The 22,653-nt window shown below is 42.9% G+C and overlaps 5 protein-coding genes across 5 annotated transcripts; 2 read left to right on the top strand and 3 right to left on the bottom strand.

Moving 5' to 3' along the window:
* Positions 1-3,247: 3,247 nt before the first annotated feature.
* Positions 3,248-3,913, top strand: LOC308344639 (histone H1.3-like; the record flags this gene model as incomplete). The annotated part of the gene is made up of 1 exon (XM_080806366.1): positions 3,248-3,913. The coding sequence occupies one exon, from the start codon at positions 3,248-3,250 to the stop codon at positions 3,911-3,913; it is 666 nt and encodes a 221-aa protein (XP_080662492.1).
* A 94-nt stretch (positions 3,914-4,007) lies between these two features.
* LOC308344641 (histone H2B type 1-K-like) lies at positions 4,008-15,213 on the top strand. The gene is made up of 2 exons (XM_080806368.1): positions 4,008-4,715; positions 14,166-15,213. Exon 2 carries the CDS (start codon positions 14,179-14,181, stop codon positions 14,557-14,559), a length of 381 nt encoding a protein of 126 aa, XP_080662494.1. The 5' UTR covers positions 4,008-4,715; positions 14,166-14,178; the 3' UTR covers positions 14,560-15,213.
* LOC308344640 (histone H2A type 1-B-like) lies at positions 4,258-5,579 on the bottom strand (the record flags this gene model as incomplete). The annotated part of the gene is made up of 1 exon (XM_080806367.1): positions 4,258-5,579. Exon 1 carries the CDS (start codon positions 4,732-4,734, stop codon positions 4,258-4,260), a length of 477 nt encoding a protein of 158 aa, XP_080662493.1. The 5' UTR covers positions 4,735-5,579.
* LOC308343995 (histone H3.1) lies at positions 12,587-12,997 on the bottom strand (the record flags this gene model as incomplete). The annotated part of the gene is made up of 1 exon (XM_080805281.1): positions 12,587-12,997. The coding sequence occupies one exon, from the start codon at positions 12,995-12,997 to the stop codon at positions 12,587-12,589; it is 411 nt and encodes a 136-aa protein (XP_080661407.1).
* Positions 15,214-17,645: 2,432 nt separating the features above from the next.
* On the bottom strand, positions 17,646-19,809 carry LOC308344855 (histone H4; the record flags this gene model as incomplete). The annotated part of the gene is made up of 1 exon (XM_080806671.1): positions 17,646-19,809. The coding sequence occupies exon 1, from the start codon at positions 17,955-17,957 to the stop codon at positions 17,646-17,648; it is 312 nt and encodes a 103-aa protein (XP_080662797.1). The 5' UTR covers positions 17,958-19,809.
* Between the last annotated feature and the right edge of the window lie 2,844 nt (positions 19,810-22,653).

Here is a 22,653-nt window from a genome sequence, read left to right as displayed (position 1 = left end):
AGGTCATGATCCCAGGGTCCTGGGATTGAGCCCCGCATCGGGCTCTCTGCTCAGCGAGGAGCCTGCTTCCTCCTCTCTCTCTGCCTGCCTCTCTGCCTGCTTGTGACCTCTGTCTGTCAAAAAAAAAAAAAAAAAATCTTTAAAAGGTAATTAAAGAAAATCCTTCTCTGCTGGTACTTATAGTATAAGCAATCAGGATATTATTAATTTCCCTTGGTCAGATACTGTTTGAAATTTAGCTTAGTTACAGTTACTTGCAGACTTAAGATGCAGTGATCTCCCATGCACCAAAGAAGAGTCACCGGTTCATTCATTCATTCATTCATTCATTCTACAACTTAAGGTCTTGTACATGCAAAGATCAATGTACAAATATCAGATTTACAAAGATGATCATACAGGACATACAAAAAGGAATTTGGAAGTTTGATGTCAGTATTGCCCTTCATATAGAATAAAATGAGATATAGTTATCCTTGGAGAGGAGTTTCGAGTGGGAGGGTGCCCTCGGATGAGACCATCTGATAGGAAATTAAAATAGATGCGTTTTCTCATGACCCTCCCTAACACATGTGATTCTAACACATTGCTCGCTCTGCTGTAGAGCCCTTAAGTTGTCTTTGCTCTTTTTGGTATATATTTGATATTTATTTATAGTCACTTTTCTCCTTAAACTTTTGAAATTACTGAATTTTGGCACATGTAAGTACAGCCGCTGCCGACTGGCCTGCGCTACCCAGGTTTCTCACAGTGGTTTACTGGGATGAGAGAGAGGTGGACAGCAAAATTGGGAGAACGTGAGTTCCTGAGTGAACTATCCATCACTCATCCAACTGTGGTTTTTCTCAGTTATTTCTATATCTATAAAATAAATGGTAGAAGTTTCAGTCCAATGCAAAATCAATTATCTTAAGATATACACAGACTGAGGCTTCACAAGTAAGGAACACTACTTTTTTGTGGCTAACCAAAGTAGTAGGTGGAGCCTATGAAGTTCACAGTCCCTTGGGATGAGCCAGCTTTCCAGTACCTTGTTTATGCTACACTTAGGATAAGTACCTGGGTCTCAGGCCATAGCCTTGAGTATATACAGCCAAACCCCATCCTTCTACAAACATGTGGGGAAGAACTTTTCAGGTGGAATCAAGTCTTAATTATCGCCCTCCAGGAAGGGCAGAGATCACCTACAGTGAAGGAAATAGGGCCAAGGTCTTCTCACTTATTTGAAACCTCAGTAGCCCTAGGAACCAGTAAGATCTGTACAAGAATGGAACAGTGGCATCTGCTGTGGGAGTTGTCACTTACCTTAACTTGGGAAACAATTCCAGGGACTTTTCAAAAACTGATGTTTTGACTACAACGATGACCAACACCGACAAGTTTTAGAAACCTGAGTTTTAACTCTATCTTTAGGTCTCGTTAATACTAGCCTCTGCTCTGAAAAGGGGTAGGGCTTTCGCAATGTCTGGGACCACTGCTGTTGACACTGATGCCACTAAGGATGACAAACAGCCCCTTCTACACACATATGAAATGCCTGCTTAGGGAGAACTCTGTGCCACAGAGCCAATCCTGTAAGTGTTCTCTGTATACACAGAATGCATGTTTGGTTTTTAACATGAACTCGAGTCCCAGAGGCCTGGTTTCAGTCCATGCCCATCAATAAGTGACTATTTAAAAACAGGCCAAAGGACTTTTATGGAATTAGTTAAGCGTAGAGAGATGACATTTTCAAAACTGATGATCCTATCTTGGATTTATTTGAAAAAATTCTTAAATCATCTTGGAATGTAAGCCAGAACACCAAAATTTTTGGAAATAGGGGTATTTGCTAGAAGAGAACTAACACCAAAACACTGTTCTTGTTTATTTGTCTTAACAAGCATGGAGTTTAATTTATTTAGAAGATAGCATTAAATTTGTGCTTCATTATTCAACATTTACCTAATTTCATTAGCTCTGTTGTGTTGCAAACCAACAGTAAAGCAGTAAAGTGGGTCACGTTGCCCGAGAAATGTTTGTTCTACTTCTTAGGTGGAAACATTTAGCCAAGTAATTGAGGTTGTGACAGCCTAGTTCATATTCTGTTAGTAAAAAGCCCAGGGAACATTATGAGAATTCAGAAAGAGTATTATAAACAAGAAGTTTTTCTTTCTAATCTTGTGTCCCTACTGGCAATGTTGGAAAAGAGCCAAATAAAATCTGTACTTTAAATATCATTTTTAAATACAGGAAATAGATACAAAATTCTATGCTAAGTATTGGGGGGAACATATCTTATGGACAGGGTGTCACTAAGTAATTTCCAGTTTTAAGGAGATGGGTTTTAAACATGTGAGTTTGTGTTTTTTCAGCTCCTAACTGGTAAAATGAGGTAGAAGTACCATTCTAAGGCTTCATAATTCACTTTCCCTCCTTGTAGATTTGGTGGTTGATCTCTAATGCCAGTTCCAGGTCTGACAAATCTATTCTACCACTATTTTAGGAAAGCTGCCATTTAGAACTTTTTATGCGAAAAAGGAATTGAACATCCTTGCTCCCCCTCCCCCTTCCTCAAAAGTTTAAATTTCCTAAACACGGGGATCAAACACAGTCCGCACACTGGTCACTGTAATACTTAAAAATGAGTCTATTAAAAAAAAAATAGTTATCCATCTTGTCCGTAGAATTTTCTATCCCAGTGCCAATTCCCAAGGCTTCGTGCAAACAACTGGAGGAGAGCTGTGCTATTGCTCTCGCGAAAAAAGCGTCTTTCCTTGTATATTTGAGTAAAAATGAGCTTATTTATATAAACCTGCAAAGAAAAGAATGTGCAGAACAATGCCCTGGGAGACAGACGTGCAAAGGAGAGAGAGAGAAATAGTATTTTTAAGGAAAATCTGAAAGTTGTCTCAATGTGACCGAGGTCTCAAAGAGAGTTGGGGGAATCGGGAAAGTTTCAGGGTACTGGTTTTGAAACTAGGTATAGCAAATACGGCAGGAATGAAGCCCGAAGACTCTTGGATCCATTTCCCCCAAATTTCTAATTATTTCATGCCCGGATTTCTTACATTTTCCTTCTTTTTCGAGGGGAAAGAAACACAGCCACACCGCAGAGCGGAGGAGCCCTTCTGAGCAGCGCGGCGCACGGCGCAGGCGACCAATCATCACTCAGCCGCTCTCTATATAAAGCCGCGGCCTCCGGGCTCCCGGCCACGCCGTTCTGACAGTTTGAGCGCACTTTTGTCTTTGTTGGCAAAGCAGGAAGATGTCGGAGACCGCGCCAGCTGCTCCTGCTGCTCCCGCACCTGCAGAGAAAACACCTGTGAAGAAGAAGGCGAAGAAAACGGGTGTCGCTGCCGCCAAGCGCAAGGCGTCCGGGCCCCCGGTGTCCGAGCTCATCACCAAGGCCGTCGCCGCGTCCAAGGAGCGCAGCGGCGTGTCCCTGGCGGCGCTCAAGAAGGCGCTGGCGGCCGCCGGCTACGACGTGGAGAAGAACAACAGCCGCATCAAGCTGGGCCTCAAGAGCCTGGTGAGCAAGGGCACCCTGGTGCAGACCAAGGGCACCGGCGCCTCGGGCTCCTTCAAGCTCAACAAGAAGGCGGCCTCCGGCGAGGCCAAGCCCAAGGCCAAGAAGGCGGGCGCGGCCAAGCCCAAGAAGGCGGCCGGGGCGGCCAAGAAGCCCAAGAAGGCCGCGGGGGCCAGCGCCCCCAAGAAGAGCGCCAAGAAGACCCCCAAGAAGGCCAAGAAGCCCGCGGCGGCGGCTGTCGCCAAGAAAGTGGCCAAGAGTCCGAAGAAGGCCAAGGCGGCCAAGCCCAAGAAGGCGGCCAAGAGCCCGGCCAAGGCCAAAGCTCCGAAGCCCAAGGCGGCCAAGCCTAAAACAGCCAAGCCCAAGGCGGCAAAGGGGAAGAAGGCGGCGCCTAAGAAGAAGTAAAAATTGTAGCGGGATGTTCTGCTTTGGAAATCTCAAAGGCTCTTTTCAGAGCCACCCACTGCTATCAGGCAAAAGAGCTTAGTAACTAACTAGTAAGTCAGTCCTGTTGTCGCTTTCTCTGTATGTAGCACCTTTGCGCGTTCCCAGTCCCCGGAGCTTTTTCAAAATTACCGCCTGCGTCTGATTGGCTTTCACTTAAAGCGACGGGTCCTTTTACAGTGCGCACCGGACCGCTTTGCCGGAAATAGCTGGATTCTAGCCAAGTCGGGTCACAGTTCTCGTAGGAGCAATTTGGTGGCTCTGAAAAGAGCCTTTGGGTGGGAAGAAATAACTGTTAAAAGCCTTCACTTCCCCTTGGCCTTGTGGTGGCTCTCGGTCTTCTTGGGCAGCAGCACGGCCTGGATGTTGGGCAGCACGCCGCCCTGCGCGATGGTGACGCGGCCCAGCAGCTTGTTGAGCTCCTCGTCGTTGCGGATGGCCAGCTGCAGGTGGCGCGGGATGATGCGCGTCTTCTTGTTGTCGCGCGCCGCGTTGCCCGCCAGCTCCAGGATCTCGGCCGTCAGGTACTCGAGCACGGCCGCCAGGTACACCGGCGCGCCGGCCCCGACCCGCTCCGAGTAGTTGCCCTTGCGCAGCAGCCGGTGCACGCGGCCCACCGGGAACTGCAGACCCGCCCGCGACGAGCGCGTCTTGGCCTTGGCGCGCGCCTTGCCGCCCTGCTTGCCGCGTCCGGACATTTTAGAGAAGAAAGTGTAATTCTCGAGGTAGTCTGTGGAAGAGGTTGCCGAAGTCTGGCTGTTCGGTAAGATTTCCTTTCCCATTGGTTTGCGGCGGCTGTTGAGCGTTAGCCAATCAAAGGTACGCTTGGCTTACGTGTGCTTTACAGAAAGAAAATAGTTCACCAATTAGAGGTTGAGATATTAGAAGTTGTGTATATTGTGAAGCAATAGAGAATCTTGAATTCTTTTCCGTGATCACATGGAGTCCTCTTTTGGGGGGCTGTTCACGCTATTCATCGCTAAAGCTGCATAATTATTTACAACCCTGATTCTAAGGAATAGAAAACAAGATAAACGTCACCTCTGATGGCTTATAATTTATCCTCTCTGCCAGATCCCTTCCCCTAGATTGTTGAGAGGTTCCAGGGGGCCGTGGTTGGCTGTGGAATATTTCTGCCGAATATGCAAGGAATAGGTAAAGAGAAACGATAAAAGAAAAATTTCTCTTTTGTGTTTGGCTAGAAAGTTCCAGGAGTTGAGGTGACCAGGCCAAAATAAATGGGTCCTAGATGGGTTGATCCGGATGTTTTGTTCCCAGGGCTGAGGTCTTTTTATTTTTATTTCTTATTTCAGGGAAGCCCACTTAATTTTACTGGGAAATCTTGGCAAAAATTTGAGCCCTTCAGATCATTATGGGTCTGTAAACCTGGATGGGGAATCATTTTGTTTTTATTTTCATAAAGTATAAATGTTGTTTAGCATTTCCTTCAATTGTGTGTGTAGGCTGCTAATCACAATGGATTTTGCAAGTGCCTGTGGCTTTTTCAGAGGTTTTGAAAAACCTCGGGGGACTGGGAACGTGCAGCCATGCTCCTTGCAACTGGTAAGCACAGATGCTTTCTCATCACTTGAGTACTGCAGAGGTATTGAAATAAAGTTTACACTTATTCCGAACTCTTGACATTGACGTTCATTATTTTACCTGCTTCTTCTAGTTATATCTGCTCTTAATGAAACATTATTATATGCACATACTTTAATGAAATACACTTTGATAACAGTTTTAATGTTGCTTTCTTACCCTGTATGCTTTACATATTGAGAAGGTGACTATAGGTTTCCCCAGACTATTCGAATATAGTAGGAAAGAAGTCATAGACTGGTGAGCAGAGATACCTCCAGTGGAACAGAGATACCTCATAGTTTAAATTCCCTTTCACTTAATTTCTTTGTTTATAGCATCCCTCTCCCATGCTTATTGGTTAATAACGTATTGAAATTGACTACTTAAACTTTCGCACTACAGGTGCTATAGCCTGTGAGTATCTTTCTAGCTCTTCGGAGTAGGAGTTTGGTTTTTCCCAATTGAACTTGCAAACCCTAATGTCTTCTTTCCATTAAGAGTCCAAAAACCTTTATGGCAGTGGCTTATTTGAGAATGAGATCTGGATAAATGGAGGGAATGCAAAATATATTTACTCAAAGGAATCTTTTTGAAGACAAGAGTTTGTGTGGAGCACAAAGATAAGGGGCAAGGGACCTGTGAGCTCTCTTATACCCAGAAAGAGAGCACTAGACTTCTGATGGAGAACAATGAGGAATAAGAGAATTATGGCACGATGCGGTGTTCACTGAGTGGTCAAAATGACTATGGAATTTCTCAGTAGTTCCTTCCACTTTGCAGAACACTCTGATCCCCTCCCTATATAGCATTTGCCTTAGGCAGAGTTAAAATGCTTGTTTCATAATTAAGAAAATTATGGTTTAGCGAAATGAAATGAACAATGTTGCCTTGCCTGTAAATGGTGGACCTGGGACTGCAATTCAAGTTTCTTTGTTCCTAGGGTCTGTTTCTTTATGCTGCGCCCCATCTACTATGTGAAGTACCGAAGGCGTGGAGTTCTTGGTTTCTTTTTTAGGCTTGTCCAGGAAGGTAGTAGAAGCATATGATTCTGTTTTAGGCCCTTTGTGAGTTATCTAATTCACAAGGCCTTTGGAATGCATCAGACACAATTTTAAACATGATTCAGTCAGTGACTTAGTTTTACTCTGTGGTCTGTGTAAATTAGTATTCAAATTCCTTTCCCTTGGACAGGCTTTTGTTTTCAAGGGCATTAGAACTTATTCCAGTCTTTTTCCATCTCCCCAAACTTTTGTCAGACTTTTGTTACAGTCACATCATGAGTCAAGAAGACTAAAGACATCTGTGTTCTATACCAGGAAGATGAGGGAGCAGGAAACTCATTCCCAGTCATCATTTAGTCACATCCCTAGGATGGTCTCCCTATGAGGGTCTCTTGAAATACTCAAGCTTGGGTTTCTGATACTTTTTTGCTGCACAAAGATGATCCCACCAACCATAGTGGCAAAACCCCAGGTTTAGAAAAACCCAATAGATTGGTACTTGAGGATGGCAAGACCTCAGACAGGAGCCTGTGTGGGTAGTTCTCTCTGAGCCGCACAACCCAAGCAATCAGTCAACCAGTCAGTATCAATCGATCCACCGGTTGTCTTAGCATGGCAAGTGGGAAGCACATGTTCAAATTTTCTTAAAGGCAGGAGGGTACTTACGCACATGGCGTAGGTCTGAGGCACAAGTAAATTTTAGGACCAGGCTCAAGGAACCGCTTTCTGCTTTCTGCTTAGTAATCACCTGACTCCTTACAGCTAGAGGAGGCCCAGTGAATTCACGGCACTGAGTCGAGGCAATGATTATTCCTGTCAGTCGCTAAATCAGGTTGATGTTTGAAGAGTCTAGGCCACTGACATTTTCTCCTTTCTCGCATGCTCCTTCCCCTCTCATACTTGGGATGATATTGTTTCCTAACCAGCTTCCTAATTCCAGTGCTCCAGCCTTTAATTCTCAATTCTGGTCATTCTGTTACATGTCTTAGGAATAGTCACTGGTTCCCCATGGCCTTTGGTTCAAGTGAGAATTTTGTAGTCTTTGTAGTCTTTTCTCATCATAATACATTCTGCTTGCATTAATTAACAGTAGTAACAACTCACATTGACTTTTCAATGCCTTAGTTGTTTCTTTGTTTTCATTTTTTTTTTTTTTTAAACAAATTGTTCACCTGCCATTTCCTTCTTTCGTCTCTACCTGGGAGAGTCTTTCCAATTCCGTTTCAAGTTCCATCTCCATAAATAAATTCCCCTAATTAAAAAGTCTTCTCATATGTGTTTTGATGATATTTAACTGGTGGGTGCCATTATTATAAATGGCAAATTAATAATGCTCCTATTCTTTTCTTTAATTAAATTATAATGAAATTATAATATAACCTTATGTTATAAGGTTATATAACCTTAGCATGTTATTCTTCTTGTCTCATTTTCCCACTTCTCTAAGTGTGTGTTTTTAATTGACTGAGGATTTTTTGGTTTGTTTGTTTGTTTGTTTTGTTTTGTTTTCCCATCATGAGAAGTGTACTTTTTGATCCTCATCCCTTATTTCTCTCATCCCCTAACCAAATCCCCTCTGGTTTACTATCAGTTTGTTCTTTATAGTTAAGAGTCTGTTGCTTGGTTTCTCCTTACCTCCCCACCCCACTTTGCTCTTTTATTTCATTTCTTAAATTCCACATATGAGTGAGATCATATGGTATTTGCCTTTCTTTGACTGACTTATTTCGCTTACTCTCTAGCTCTGTCCAAGTTGTTGCAAATGGCAAGATTGTATTCTTTTTTTATGGCTGAGTAATATTCCATTGTGTGTGTGTGTGTGTGTGTGTGTGTGTGTGTAATTTTATTTATTTATTTGACAGAGAGATAGATCACAAACAGGCAGAGAGAAGGGGAAGCAGGCTCACAGCTGAGCAGAGAGCCAAATGTGGGGCTCGATTCCAGGACCCTGAGATCATGACCTGAGCCAAAGGCAGAGGCCTAACCCACTGAGCCACCCAGGTGCCCCACCATTGTGTTTATATCTATACCACCTCTTCTTTATCCATTCATCAGCTGATGATGGACACTTGAGCTGCTTCCATAATTTGGCAATTGTAAATAATGCTGCAATAAACATAGGGGTGCAGGTATCCCTTTGAGTTAATGTTTTCATAGTTTTTGGGTACTCAGTAGTGTGATTATTGGGTCTCATTCTCTTTTTAATGCTTGAGGAAGCTGTATAGTGTTTTGCACAGTGGCTGTGGCAGTTCACATCCTGACCAACAGTGCATGAGTGCACGAGACAGTGCACCTTTTTCTGCACATTCTTGCCTACACCTGTTGTTTCTTATCTTTTTAGTTTTAGCCATTCTGACGGGAGTGAAGTGATTATCTCATTAGAATGGGCTGAGTTTTTAATTCTGTCCAATAGGTGAGATTATCCCCAGATATTAAGCAGATTGAGTAATTTTGTTTTCTGTTTTTCTATGTGGGAAGCCAAGAATAATAAATTTCTCTGCCCCTTTTACATCCCTCTTCCCTTTTGCTTGACTTATACATTATTTCCCTTACTTTCTGAAGTATGCTGCCCACGTGTTGGGGCTACTGCAAAAAGAAAACCAAAAATATTTACAGTTTTTAATGGTAAAAAAGTCTCTTGCTATCAAATATCAATATTTACCCATGGGCAGATGTGGTAGGTCAGGAATGCAGAATGAAATGGAATTTCTGAATTGTGTTGACTTTTAGTCATCATAGGCAACCATGTTAGCCTGAAATGGATATACAACTTTGTGTACCAGTAGGTACATATGAAATGTGACCTGAATCATATTTGTGATCCTTCTCCAATAAAATAATCATTTATTTAGAAAATTTGATAACAAGTACTACTATTTCAATGTATACCTTTTAAAATTAAAAAAAATATTGTGTGTGTGTGCGTGTGCATGTGTGTGTGTGTCTTAAACATGAGTACGTTTGAATGGTGAACAGAAAGGCTAGAAATTTTCCTTGGTCATGTTATATTTTTATTGTTGTGCATTGGTATTATCTTTTTGCAACTGGCTGTTATAATTATAGTATAGTAGAACTTCACAATCATATAGGACTCTGTAAATTTTCAAAATCATTCCATTTCCTTTAGCAGATATGAAAAAGTTAAGATAAAGATGTCAGTCTTCCTCTGGCAGCTTTTCCTAAGAATAAAGCCCTCAGGTATAAGTGATGAGTATTATGTCGATGCTGTTGTTTAATATAGTAATGCCTAATGGAAAAGGTTTTGGCTCTACCCCTTACCTGAAACCTTCTTCAGTTTCCTTATCTGTAAAGCAGTAATAGAATAATAATTGTATTTAATAGATAATATTAGTAGATTGTGATTGAACTGTCCTTATGTTTTGGAGCCTTAATACCTGACTTCTGGCAATTTGTGACCCACTCATTAAATTTATTTCTACTTAGAAAAATTATATATTAAAATTACATGAACTCAATTAATCTTTAATTTCTGTAATAAGTAATGTACCATACAGTAATCTATTTCTCCATTTTTTTAAAAGATTTTATTTATTTATTTGACAGAGAGAGAGAGAGATCACAAGTAGGCAGAGAGGCAGGCAGAGAGGGAGGGGGAAGCAGGCTCCCTGCCGAGCAGAGAGCTGGATGTGGGGCTCAATCCCAGGTCCTTGGGATCATGACCTGAGCCGAAGGCAGAGGCTTTAACCCACTGAGCCACTCAGGTGCCCCTATTTCTCCATTTTTTAAAAGATTTTATTCATAAGAGAGAGCATGAGCAGGGGTGAGGGGCAGAGGCAGAGGGAGAAGCAGACTGTGTGCTGAGCAAGGAGCCTGATGTAGGACTTGATTCTAGGACCCTGGGATCATGACATGACCTGAGCCAAAGGCTGACATTTAACGGACTGAGCCACGTAGGCACCCATTTTCTCCAATAATTTTTTATTTTATTTTTTTATTATTTTAAAGTATTTTGTTTATTTATTGATGAAAGACAGAGAGAGAGGCAGAGGCAGAGGCAGAAGGAGGCTCCCTGTGGAGCAGGGAGCCAGAAGCAGGACTCGATCCCAGGACTCCAGGATCATGAACGGAGCTAAAGGCAGATGCACAGCAGACTGAGCCAGCCAGGCGCCCTAATTTTTTACTCTAAACTCCAATTTAAGTAAAAAAAAAAAAAAAATTCTGAGCATTTGTTTTACACAAAGGACCATTCCAGATGTTCTAGACCTTCCAAATAGCATCTAATGATATGACAAGATGTTTTCTGTGGTCACTATGTCTTCATGTCTTAACAACCAATATTTGGTGAGAGAGAAATACACATTAAAAAAACTGACTGTGCTAGAATCTTAAAGACAGTACAGGATTTGGGAAACCACAGTCCAGCATGAATGTCTTTATCCAACATCACAAGTATCCAACACTCCAGGGCTTTTAGTTATGGAGAGCTACACTCTTTTCCATAGGGACCTAGAATCCCTATTCCCACGTTCCCAAGTCTCAATGTCGGACAGAGTTCCAAGAACAAATATTTCTTCCATAAAACCTCCAGGACTTCTCACTATGGCTAACTTGTCTGTGTACCTTATTTACAGCTTTGTCCCTGTTAAATGTACCACCTGTCTAATCTCTTTCCTTTGTGATCCTTTGGGGGGAAATGGCGCATAAAAAAAATTGACAGAGGCCTCTTAATTCTATAGTTAAGGATAACTTCTCCCATCTCCAAAGTTAAATTTCCTGAAGGATATAAATAGATGAAATCCTTCCAAATGGCATACAGTATCCCCATTAGCAAATATCCTTCTACATTTCCAAATAACTGCCTGAATCGTTTCAGAAGAGAATTCCCAATTTCCTTTCTATTGGACTACCAGTTTAAAAACTGAGGAACCTGTTATTTCCATGGGAAAGGATTATCTGTTTAATGAGTAATAACAGAAAACTTTTCTTATAGGGATAGAGAACAGATTATTTTCTGCAAGAAAACTATCCAGCTTCTAAAGGATGGTCATGTTTTAGTGACAAATATGAGGTACTCTCATGAGATTTAATTTAAAGCATAATATAGAGAGTTTAGGGAAACTGAAAGAGCCTCTTTTAAGAATATCAGTTAAGGGGCAGCTGGCTGGCTTGTCAGCAAAGGATGTGACTCTTGATCTTCATCTCAGGGTGGTAAATTCCAGCCAGCCCACAACTGGGTGTAGACATTACCGAAATTAAATCTTAACAACAACAAAGAAAGTGTCACTAAAGGGGGTCCGAATCCTTTTGTCTTCACTCCCAGTGGTACTTTCTGAGCCCCATACAAGCTGCTGTCCTTGGTTGCTTAGCCTGTATTAGAGACCCCGGTAAAGAGGGAGGCCAAGAAGCCTGCAGGGAAAGCTGAGATCTTTACCCACAGCACCCCCCCCACCCCAGCTAATAACCAAAGAGTTGCCCCCCTATAAAAAGGCATTGGAGTATATCTTTGATCACCCTCCTCAAGGTCCTGGCGGTCGCTGGGGAGTTGGGCCCCAGATTATGTTCGGCAAAGGGCAGACCAAGTGTTCTGGCCCCTTGGGGTCGTGCGTGTTCAACAAGGCGACCTCTGGGACAGATAACTGGAAGCCTTGTTAGTCGAAGGCTCTGTCCAGTTGCCAAAAGCCACTAACGGGTCAACTCTTGCAACTGCCCCAAAAAGAGGACATAGAATTCAAGAACTAAGAAAACATCCACCATACAAAAGATGAAATTAGCTGTATCTAAAGGTAAAGATAAAGCTAATAAACCTGAAGACCCAAACCTAAATGTACTATACCTGTGTTTAAAATAAAGAAAAGCATATGTTTAAAGTAAAACTGTAATTAGTATTTGAAATCCTACGGGAGACTGCCAGTTTTTAGAGAACTTAATTATACGCCGGTCCTCAAAGGCCTTTCAGGACTGCACCTAGTTGGTGCTAGGTCTTTACGGAAAAATACATTGAGTGCCACGGCATCTGTCTTAGAATTAAGTGGTTGGCTCTGAAAAGAGCCTTTGGGTTTAAAGTAGGCATATTGTCAGGAAGTCAAATTTAGGCCCTCTCGCCGCGGATGCGGCGCGCCAGCTGGATGTCCTTGGGCATGATGGTGACGCGCTTGGCGTGGATGGCGCAGAGGTTGGTGTCCTCGAAGAGCCCCACGAGGTAGGCCTCGCACGCCTCCTGCAGCGCCATGACGGCCGAGCTCTGGAAGCGCAGGTCGGTCTTGAAGTCCTGCGCGATCTCGCGCACCAGCCGCTGGAACGGCAGCTTGCGGATCAGCAGCTCGGTGGACTTCTGGTAGCGCCGGATCTCGCGCAGGGCCACCGTGCCGGGCCGGTAGCGGTGCGGCTTCTTCACGCCGCCCGTGGCCGGCGCGCTCTTGCGGGCCGCCTTGGTGGCCAGCTGCTTGCGCGGGGCCTTGCCGCCCGTCGACTTGCGCGCCGTCTGCTTCGTGCGGGCCATGGCCTCACTGAGATGTAAAAGGGCCTGAACAACGCCTCGGCCCTCCTTTTATACAGGAGCAGATTCGCTCTGATTGGATTGTGGGTGACCCAGGAGTCTTCGGAGGCCCGGTTCCGGAAGTGCACGACTGATCTGTGATTGGCTCAGCGGATCCGCGCTCGTTTCCGATTGGCCGATGTCAACTCGTCGCCATCTTCCCAGCCCCCTTTAACAAAAATTCATTTCTAAGTTTCTTGTTTCATCGATGGTGCTTCGCAACTCGTTAATCACCGTTACGCATAATTTCGAAATTTTCTTCTGTTTAGATAGATAAAATAGATTATGTTCGAAAGAGAAAGTGCTTTAGAATTTCTCTTAAAAATATCCGCCATTTTCTGCGGTTACCCCGTTTCCGTCTGGGTGGTATTCCCTTTCCTTATTTGCAAATTCCCCTTTAAGTATCTCTTGAGTTCTGTTTCGTTATACTTACAGCAAACATCTGGTTCATTGTAGCATCGTCTACAATGGTGTTAAGGCATGAACAATTTCATTACTTCAGGATTCACGTTTTAAAATTGCGGTATCCCGGAGCCCCTGGCTCTTTAATACCGGGTGTGACTCATGCCGGTGACTGGCCTGTGCTGTTTGGTTTTGAGGAATTCAAAATGTCAGCCGGGGTGTAATTGCGGGGGAGATGTCCTGAGGAAAAGTTTGCAATGGGATACGATGAAAAAGACGGCGACGATCGAGTCTCTTTTGAGATGATTTCTTAACAAGACTGTCCTGCATCTCGGGATTCTCGCTGGAAGAGACTCGAGGAGTCCTGGACGATTTGAGACGAAGCCAAAGAAGCTAAAGGACGACTGGAGAGAGGAGGGAAGGAGGGAGGGGGGTGGGGAGGGAGGGAGGGGGAGAGAGAGAGAGAGAGAGAGAGAGAGAGAGAGAGAGAGAGAGAGTACAAACCTATCGGAGGCCTTTAAAGCATTTGTTCATTCGTCCAATAAAAAAACCGGGTTTGGTATTCCTAATTTACATACTGTTAAGCTATTGGCCAGTTTTGGTCCAATGAAAAACATACCTTTTTGAACCTTCGTTTGCATATATTTGTTATAAATATTCGGGAATTCCCCCCCCCTTTCTTTTTTCTTTTTTCTTTTTTTTTTTCTTTTTTGGTTCTTTATTTCTCTAGCTTCGGGGTTACCATGCCGGAAACTGCTAAATCTACCCCAGCCCCCAAAAAGGGCTCCAAGAAGGCGGTGACCAAGGCGCAGAAGAAGGACGGCAAGAAGCGCAAACGCAGCCGCAAGGAGAGCTACTCGGTGTACGTGTACAAGGTGCTGAAGCAGGTGCACCCCGACACGGGCATCTCGTCCAAGGCCATGGGCATCATGAACTCGTTCGTCAACGACATCTTCGAGCGCATCGCGGGCGAGGCGTCCCGCCTGGCGCACTACAACAAGCGCTCGACCATCACGTCCAGGGAGATCCAGACGGCCGTGCGCCTGCTGCTGCCCGGGGAGCTGGCCAAGCACGCCGTGTCCGAGGGCACCAAGGCCGTCACCAAGTACACCAGCGCTAAGTGAAAGTTTTCCTATATTTGGCTATATAAAGGCTCTTTTTAGAGCCACTCACTTTTTGCTTATTGAGAGCGGTAATAAGTATTCTCAGCATACTTTGATAGTATGCATGGATTTTCGGGAATGTTTCCAGTAGGAACTTGGCTAAAGCTCTAAAGGGTAGTCTGGTTTTTGTGCTTTGTTCATTATTTCTTTAATTTGTCCGTCTGTTCCGTCTACTCGTTTAAATTTTAAAGTTATTTTGTAGTTGGTGTCTGGAGCTTAAAGTTGCCTATAGTTAAGTACATGTACTTGGGTTATTTGCTTTAAATACAAAGCCCGCATTATAACAACATAATTGTATGTGTTTCATAAACGTTAGTCATGCAATGAAGTTATTTTACAAAGGACACAAAGTCTGACTTTTAGTCATCATAGAGTAGATATTGAACTAGGCCTGGGGAATTGCTGGACCCTATAATTTTAATTTTAGCTAACATAGACTGCTTCAAAAATATTTCTTCAAATTTACAATAACAATTTTAAAATTATCTTTACTTTGCCTTTATGGTATTGATGTAATCAACTGTGTAGTGTGTTGAGTTGGTTTTTGAAACCCTAATTTTGATCTTTTATTTTTTGTTTTTCTTTCCCTCATTTCCTTCTGTATTCATTTAGACCAAAAAAAAAAAAAAGGTAAAACGAAACCAAAAAAATAGTTAGAAAAGATCTGGGTATGTAGGGCTCACACAAGACATGGATGGAAACCAACAGTTTTCATGTGTTAATTATTTTAAAATAGACAGTTTGTTTTCTTGCTGCTGAAAGTAAAATGACTTAGGTGTATTGTTGAGACCATGCCAAGGTTGATGGGCTTGATATTAGGGAGGCCTGAAAGGCCTGATGGATGTATATGCCTGTTCAGTGTTGGGGATTTGTATGAAGCTTCATATAGTCGTGAAAGGGAATGTTCCCAGTATAGGGTCCCCCCTTTCCCCCCCTTTTTAAAAAAAGATTTTATTTATTTATTTGACAGAGACCACAAGCAGGCAGAGAGGCAGGCAGAGAGAGAGGAGGAAGCAGGCGCCCCGCTGAGCAGAGAGCCCGATGCGGGGCTCAATCCCAGGACCCCAGGATCATGACCGGAGCCCAAGGCAGAGGCTCAACCCACTGAGCCACCCAGGTGCCCCTCCCTTTCCCTTTTTTAAATGTGTTTCTTCCATTAAATAATGATTGCAGTTTCAGTTCTTCATATCTGTTATTTTAGATGGAATATGCATTGTGGAAGAGGCTAAGCATGTTAGCTAACTCGATTAGTTATCTGTTGCTGCATAACAGATGACCTTGAATTTACTAGCCTGAAACAACCCACATGTATTGTTGTGACAGTTTACGTGGGTCTGCGCATGGTGTAGTCGAGTCCTATATATTGAGATATTAGCTAGGATAGAGGTGCCTTGGATGCTTGACTGGGAAAATATCATCTTCCAAACCCACTGGGTGGCTGAATTCTTTTTTTTCTGGTTGTAGGGCTGAGTATTCCATTTTCTTTCTTGTTGGCTGTTGGCTGAAAGGCTTGTAGGCCTCCCTTAATTCCTAAAGAGCCCCCCCCCATTTTTTGTCATTTGGGCCTACCAGAATGGATACTTGGACTATCAAAGTCAGCATGTAACAATTGAGGAAGACACATTACCTAATACACTTAACATGGTAGATAAGCTGATTATATACAGAAAATTCCATCTCATCATCTCTGCTGTCACAAGTCATGTCCACACTCAAGCGGATAGATCACAGAAGGGTGAACACCAGAAGGGAACCCTGGGGACCGCTCTACAGGCCATCATCATAGGACCCATCAGGAAGAATACAAGCTATCTAAGAACCCAAGGAAAGTTAACTAAATAATGGTTCCCTCCTCTCCCCTGCCCCTGCATTATCCTGGTTCAATTTGCATGCAGAGAGGAATCCGTGCTAAGAGGCAAGGAGACAGGCTACAAATATCCTAAAATGCTTTGAAATAGGCTACTGCCAGTGACTTTCCTTTGAAGCCAAGACCACAGAAGATAATTTGCCTGGTCATTATTTTGGAGGATGCTTCTCCCCCTTTTCCTTTGTACATGTGAGAAGACACTGTGTGGCTGAGTCCCAGCATAGGGCTAGGAGCCTGTGCACCTACCTTCCTTTTTTGATTTAAATCTGAGAAACCAGAGGATTTGTGAGATGAATTAACATTGTTGCTTTTATTATAGAATATCAGGGAATATGTGTGAAAAGGCATAACAACTCCCCAATTCTTTGTGGCTTAAAAATACTTTATTGAGGGCGCCTGGGTGGCTCAGTTGGTTAAGCTACTGCCTTTGGTACAGGTCATGATCCCACAGTACTGGGATGGAGTCCCACATAGTATTCCCTGCTCAGCGGGGAGTCTCCGTCTCCCTCTCCCTCTGCCAGTCACTCCCTGGATTGTGCGCCTGCGCTCTCTCTCCCTATGTCAAATAAGTCTTAAAAAAATACTTTATTGGCAGTTTACATAATCCAAACATAAATGCTTTATGGGGGAGAAAAGTACCCGTTTGCCACCTAGGCCTGCCACTATGTGCCTTTACTGGTAGAGCTCAGTCTGAGCTTCTCATGGAACCCTTTCTCTGGAGTTGCTCAACTACGGGCAGATCTGGCTAAACTTAAAATAAGAGAATTGAGTTGAATAGGCTAATACAGTATTACAGACGTTTTCTTCAGTATCAAGCTTTATTCCCAGAAAATAGTTAACTAGATTTAAAAAATCTAATCTATTAGTATGTGAGGCTTATTTGCATTGCTAAATCATGCTAAGGAAATTCTAAAAGCCAGAAGCAATTGCCAGTGAAACAGTATGGTTTCTAAAAATTATAGAAAACCTCACGTTGGCAAAGCCCAGTATTGAACCTTTAACAAGCTGAACGATTCCCGCTTTCCAGAAGTTTAACGCGTTTTGATTCTTACTCCTGAAAAGGATGAAAAAAAGCAGACTGTCAGTACACCCACGTGACCAGCTCCTTTAAATGAAAGAGTGTGTGGCCCTGAAAAGGGCCTTTAGGGTTTTCACAAAAGCCAAATTTGCGGGCAAAGTCTTAGCCCCCGAAGCCGTAGAGGGTGCGGCCCTGGCGCTTGAGCGCGTAGACCACGTCCATGGCCGTGACCGTCTTGCGCTTGGCGTGCTCCGTGTAGGTGACGGCGTCGCGGATCACGTTCTCCAGGAACACCTTGAGCACCCCGCGGGTCTCCTCGTAGATGAGGCCGGAGATGCGCTTGACGCCGCCGCGCCGGGCCAGCCGCCGGATGGCGGGCTTGGTGATGCCCTGGATGTTGTCGCGCAGCACCTTGCGGTGGCGCTTGGCGCCCCCCTTGCCCAGGCCCTTCCCGCCCTTGCCGCGACCAGACATTTCACTCTGGTAACAGAACAAAGAACAGGCCCATTTGCGTTCACTTATAGCCCTCTGGCGGACCTTATTGAGAACCACGACGGAAGCTGGGCTTGGTGGGGGAGGGGCAAGGGAGGGGCGGGGGATGCCGCGGGTTTTCCCCGCCCACTACCGCGAGCGAGGCTGTGCGCGGGGGTGGGCCCTGGGCCCTCCCTGTTCCTTCCCTGAATTCTCTCAAACAAGCTCTGGGTAAGGCCTGGTAGGAAAATTCTCTGGTTTATCAAGGGACTGAAATAACGGCACCTGCCAAGCTAGTATCTGTTTCTCAGGTTTGAGCTCTAAACATCCGCAAGCACCGTGGACTAGTCGTTGTCGAATTTTACATTACTTTGAATTCTAAGTATCTGTATGAAATGTAGCCGAAGCTTTGGCCTCTCTCCTCCCCTTGAATCATTTTGGTCATTTAAGTGAAGGTAGAATAGTGATGTTGGCAAGATGGTCTCTCGGAGGGAGGAAAGAACTCACGTCCAGCGTGGGGGGGTCCTTTTTCCTTGGAGGCCCGTCCCGTGCGCTCTGGAGCCTCCCTACCCTTCACCTGGGGTCCATGGTTTGTTCTGTGACATGTTCTCTCCATTTCACTTTAATTTGTTCTTCTGTAGAATGGAACTGTTCATCCCGACATCACAAAAATGGTTTGAAAATCAAATGGTAAATCCTAGGTCAAGTGTGGAACACCGTGCCAACTACTTTGCCTGTGGAAATTCTGTCTTCATGCCCCGGGCATTGACTTTATTCCCGATATTCTTAAATCTCTCAGTCTTGCATTTTTAATCTGGATTTATGTTCAGTTTTTATTTTTTTATTTTTCATAACTTCTATATCTTTGTAGGTGTGAATCTTTGAGTTTAGGGGTCAGTGTTAAATTTACATTGTTATGCCCGAGTTTTCACGTCCGAGAGACCACCAAAGAGCCAAGCACCGATGCAATCACACGAGGGTTTATTTGACAAGCTTAAGCTTGGGCCCAAGTATACCCAGCACAGCGGAGTAGGGACTTGGACCCTGAACCAGATTAAGTTAGAGTTTTTAAAGGCAGAGTAGGGATGGACTCGGTGGTGGGTGAGGACAAAGGGGATTATTGATGATGCAAGTCTCCAAGGATTTTTGGAAGCAAGGTCTCCAGGACCTTGAGGGGCTAGCTATTGTTGGGAGAAAGTTTATTTATTTCCGATAATAACAATCTTCTCTTGAGACCCTTTAGATGTATATCAGTGGGCCATATGCTTGGGAATGATTCTTGACACTATCCTGGAGGTTTAGAGATGAAGGAATTGTTAAAGTAGACTTAACAGGATCCTGGTCAGACCTGTTGGGGTAGGAGGTTGGTCAGGCTAGGATTGTCCTTAGCAAAACCTCAAGGTGAGGGCAGTTAAGTCCCCAGGGGAGAGCCACTCTGTCTGTTTCAAGGGCTTGTCAGTAGGTAGGGAATTTTAATGATTTTCTTCTGCCTCTGTTTCCCACATCAGCTAAACTTGAGGTGGGAGGGCCTTAATTTTCTCGGCCTCCACATTTCCCCCTGAACAATTTTGACCCTTAAATCTTTAAGGTAGTTGAAGGTGGAAGGTCTCCTCTTCTGTAACCTCTTCCTGCTGAACAGGGGCGTAGAGTTGTCCCTACCCACTTGGGTCAACACTGGTCAGTTGGGGAATGTGTAGGGGAGTTATGAAAGACAGAGGCAGCGGAGTCCAGGGGAGACTGCTCAGGTGATCTTCCCAAGTGGAAAAGGATCATCTGTGGAAGTTATGGCAGTGAAAATAGCAAAACATGATTAGTGTAACAAAAAGAAAATGAAGCTCAAATAAGTTTTTTGCTATTTGACAAAAACAAAAACAAAAACAAAAACAAAAACAAAAACACCCTTTTCCAGTCCAGGGGTTTAAATCAATCATTAAAGGAGAGAGGGACTGTTTAAAGTGCTAACCTGAGTAGGTCAGAACCCAAGAAATATTTGTGATCATCTGGAACATCAAGATGGCTGCACTTATGTCAGGGCTAGACTCGAGGTGGGTACAGCCTTGTTTTTCTTGGCCTCCACAACATGGTTACATTTATGTTTATATATTTTCCCGATTTACCACCACCTTCTCAGCGCAAACAAAATTCCTTCTAGGACTACATTGTCTGATTAAGTGATCTGGACCCACTTTTGAGCATTGGGAATGTCGTGGTTCGACATTCAATGTTAAGTTGACTCTTGAAAAATAGGGCTTTGAGCTTCATGGGCCTATGTATATGTAGATTGGTTTTTGGTAAACACAATAGAGCATGGTAAATGTGTTTTCTCTTCTTTATGATTTTTCTTAACAACCTATTTTTGTCTCAGGCTTACTTTATTATAGGAATACAGTATATAATGCATGTCATATATAAAACATGCATTTATCAACTATTTATGTTATCAGTATGTCTTCTGCTCAACCGTAGGCTATTAGCAGTTAAGTTTTGGGGAGTCAACAGTTACCCAGATTTTCTACTGTGAGAGGGATTGGTGCCCCTACTCTTTGTTCAGGGACCATCTATATTTATTTCTAAGTAACCCAGTTATAGGGACTGGCACCAAACTCAAGTGAAGCATTGTATAAAAATTTTTTAAAATAACAAAATAAAATGACATTAGGGAACAAAAGGGAGGCTTGTCAAAGAAAACATTACTCATCAAAGCAAGAAAAGTTGGATAGCCAGAAAAATGGTTGACCTTGGAATTCTTCAAGGGCAGGGTATCAGGAGATGGAAACTTGCTGAAATTCTGTGCTAATATTGTTTTCTGAAAGTACGTTTTGTTGATAGAACATCCAAAAATGTTTACTAACCCAATTATAGTCTGAAGAGCTTAAGTGTGTACAAGGGAATGTATATTCTGGTATTTTAAAAAAAGAAGCAAATTAATCACTGTGGAAGTACAAAAAGCATCTAATGGAAGGGAAGGCTTAGAGAATAGTTACAGTTTCTAGGATTGAGGTAAAGACCAAGAGAGACAGATAAGAGAATCAGGTCAATTACTTTGGAGTCTAGAAACAGACAGTTACAGTGTTTACTATTTAATTAATGAGTATAGTAAGAATGTCAAGGAATCACATCATGAAGTTTCACAGAAATTTATCTCACAGGTTCTATGTTTGTATTTTTTTTCCAGCAAAGATTCACATTATTAGACACATTATCTGAGATTTGGAAGTAAGGAAAAAAGGATGGGCCATGATAATTAATATTATAAAAGTTTAAAGACCACACAAAAATAGTAGGACAATGAACTTTGATCATCTCCCTGAGGGTTGACTGAATATAACAAATTTAGCAGGGGACTATTTCCCGGAGATGCAGATAATTTCTACCAGGTGGAATGACTCTATCCCCAAAGATTTATGACTTCTTGGACATTACTAATTTTGTTTTAACCTCATTCAACAATCCTACTCCAATATTTCCATGTTAAATTGTTTATAAGTACTCTAATTTCTTTAATATTCTTTGAACTGATCAAACATTTTATCTTTTTCAGTCAGTGATGGTTTAAGTAAGCTGTCGCATGTTTATCTTCTATATTCTGAATTCATCTTTTTGAAAAAAGGTATGTGATATCATGTGACTTCGACTTGACTTGAGACAAACAGGGTGTCATAAAACTGCTGGTCCTTTCTACTTCTTTGGGCCTGGGAAATTTAACACTAGTCCCTCCAGAGCATGGCAAATCATCATTGGTGAGCAGGAAGGTTGAAAGTGCAGATAGGAAAGCAGATTCTTCATCAGTCATTGGGTCACTGAGGAGAAGAGAAAGACTTTGGTTGCAGACTAGGACAGCTCCGAAACCTGTTAAGAAATACTCAAATATCAGGTTAAAGTAAAGGGATAGACTGCTTTTCTTTCCATTGTCATATAGAGCACAGTCTAAAAGGCCTGTCCAAGTGTTTTTCAACTTATTTTAAGATAATGTGCTTCTGTTTGACTATTAGGGTTTAATAGCTGTGAAAAAATCTGTGAATTTAGATAAGCTGTAGGATGTTGATAATTTTAGTGAGTTTTGTCTTTGGAGATGGAAATTATGTCAGTAGAAAAGATTATTTAGAAGTTATATTTGTGCCATAGGACAATAACCCTTTTTGACCTAAATTTGCTCTTTTGGTTTTATTTCAGTCTTTTGTAGGGGAGGGAAATTTTCCCTTCATCCATTTTGGTTCTTGGCTGGGAACTCTGTTACAAAACACAGATTAGCAAGAGAAAAATAATCAGACGTTTATTAACATGTATTTCATATACACATGGGAGTATATATGAAATACATGTTAATAAACATGTATTTATACATGTTAAATACATGTTAAATACATGTTAATAAACATGTTAAATACATGTTAATAAACATGGGAGTGTATATGAAATATACACCTGGGAATTCAAAGAGGTGCCTTAGAACTGCAGTTTATGCAGCATCTTGAGAAAGAGTGATAGATACACAGAGAAGTGACGGGACAAAGGAAGGCAGCTTTAGGCTTTTAAGGACCGAAAACCCTGGGAAGGTAAATATGTGGGAGGAAACAGGAAGGTTTGTTTGCTGATTCCTCTGGTGTCTCTCTGAGCTGCTAAGATTCTAGAGGTCTCCAAGATAGCCTTCATCCCCTTCCTGCCTTAAGGCAGAAAACAGGAAGGGTGGAGGGGCTTT

Source organism: Martes martes, assembly GCF_963455335.1.
Source record: "Martes martes genome assembly, chromosome: 6".
In the NCBI taxonomy this organism is placed as follows: domain Eukaryota; kingdom Metazoa; phylum Chordata; class Mammalia; order Carnivora; family Mustelidae; genus Martes; species Martes martes.
The sequence above is the reverse complement of the archived record's forward strand: the minus strand, read 5'-3'. Positions and strand labels throughout refer to the sequence as shown.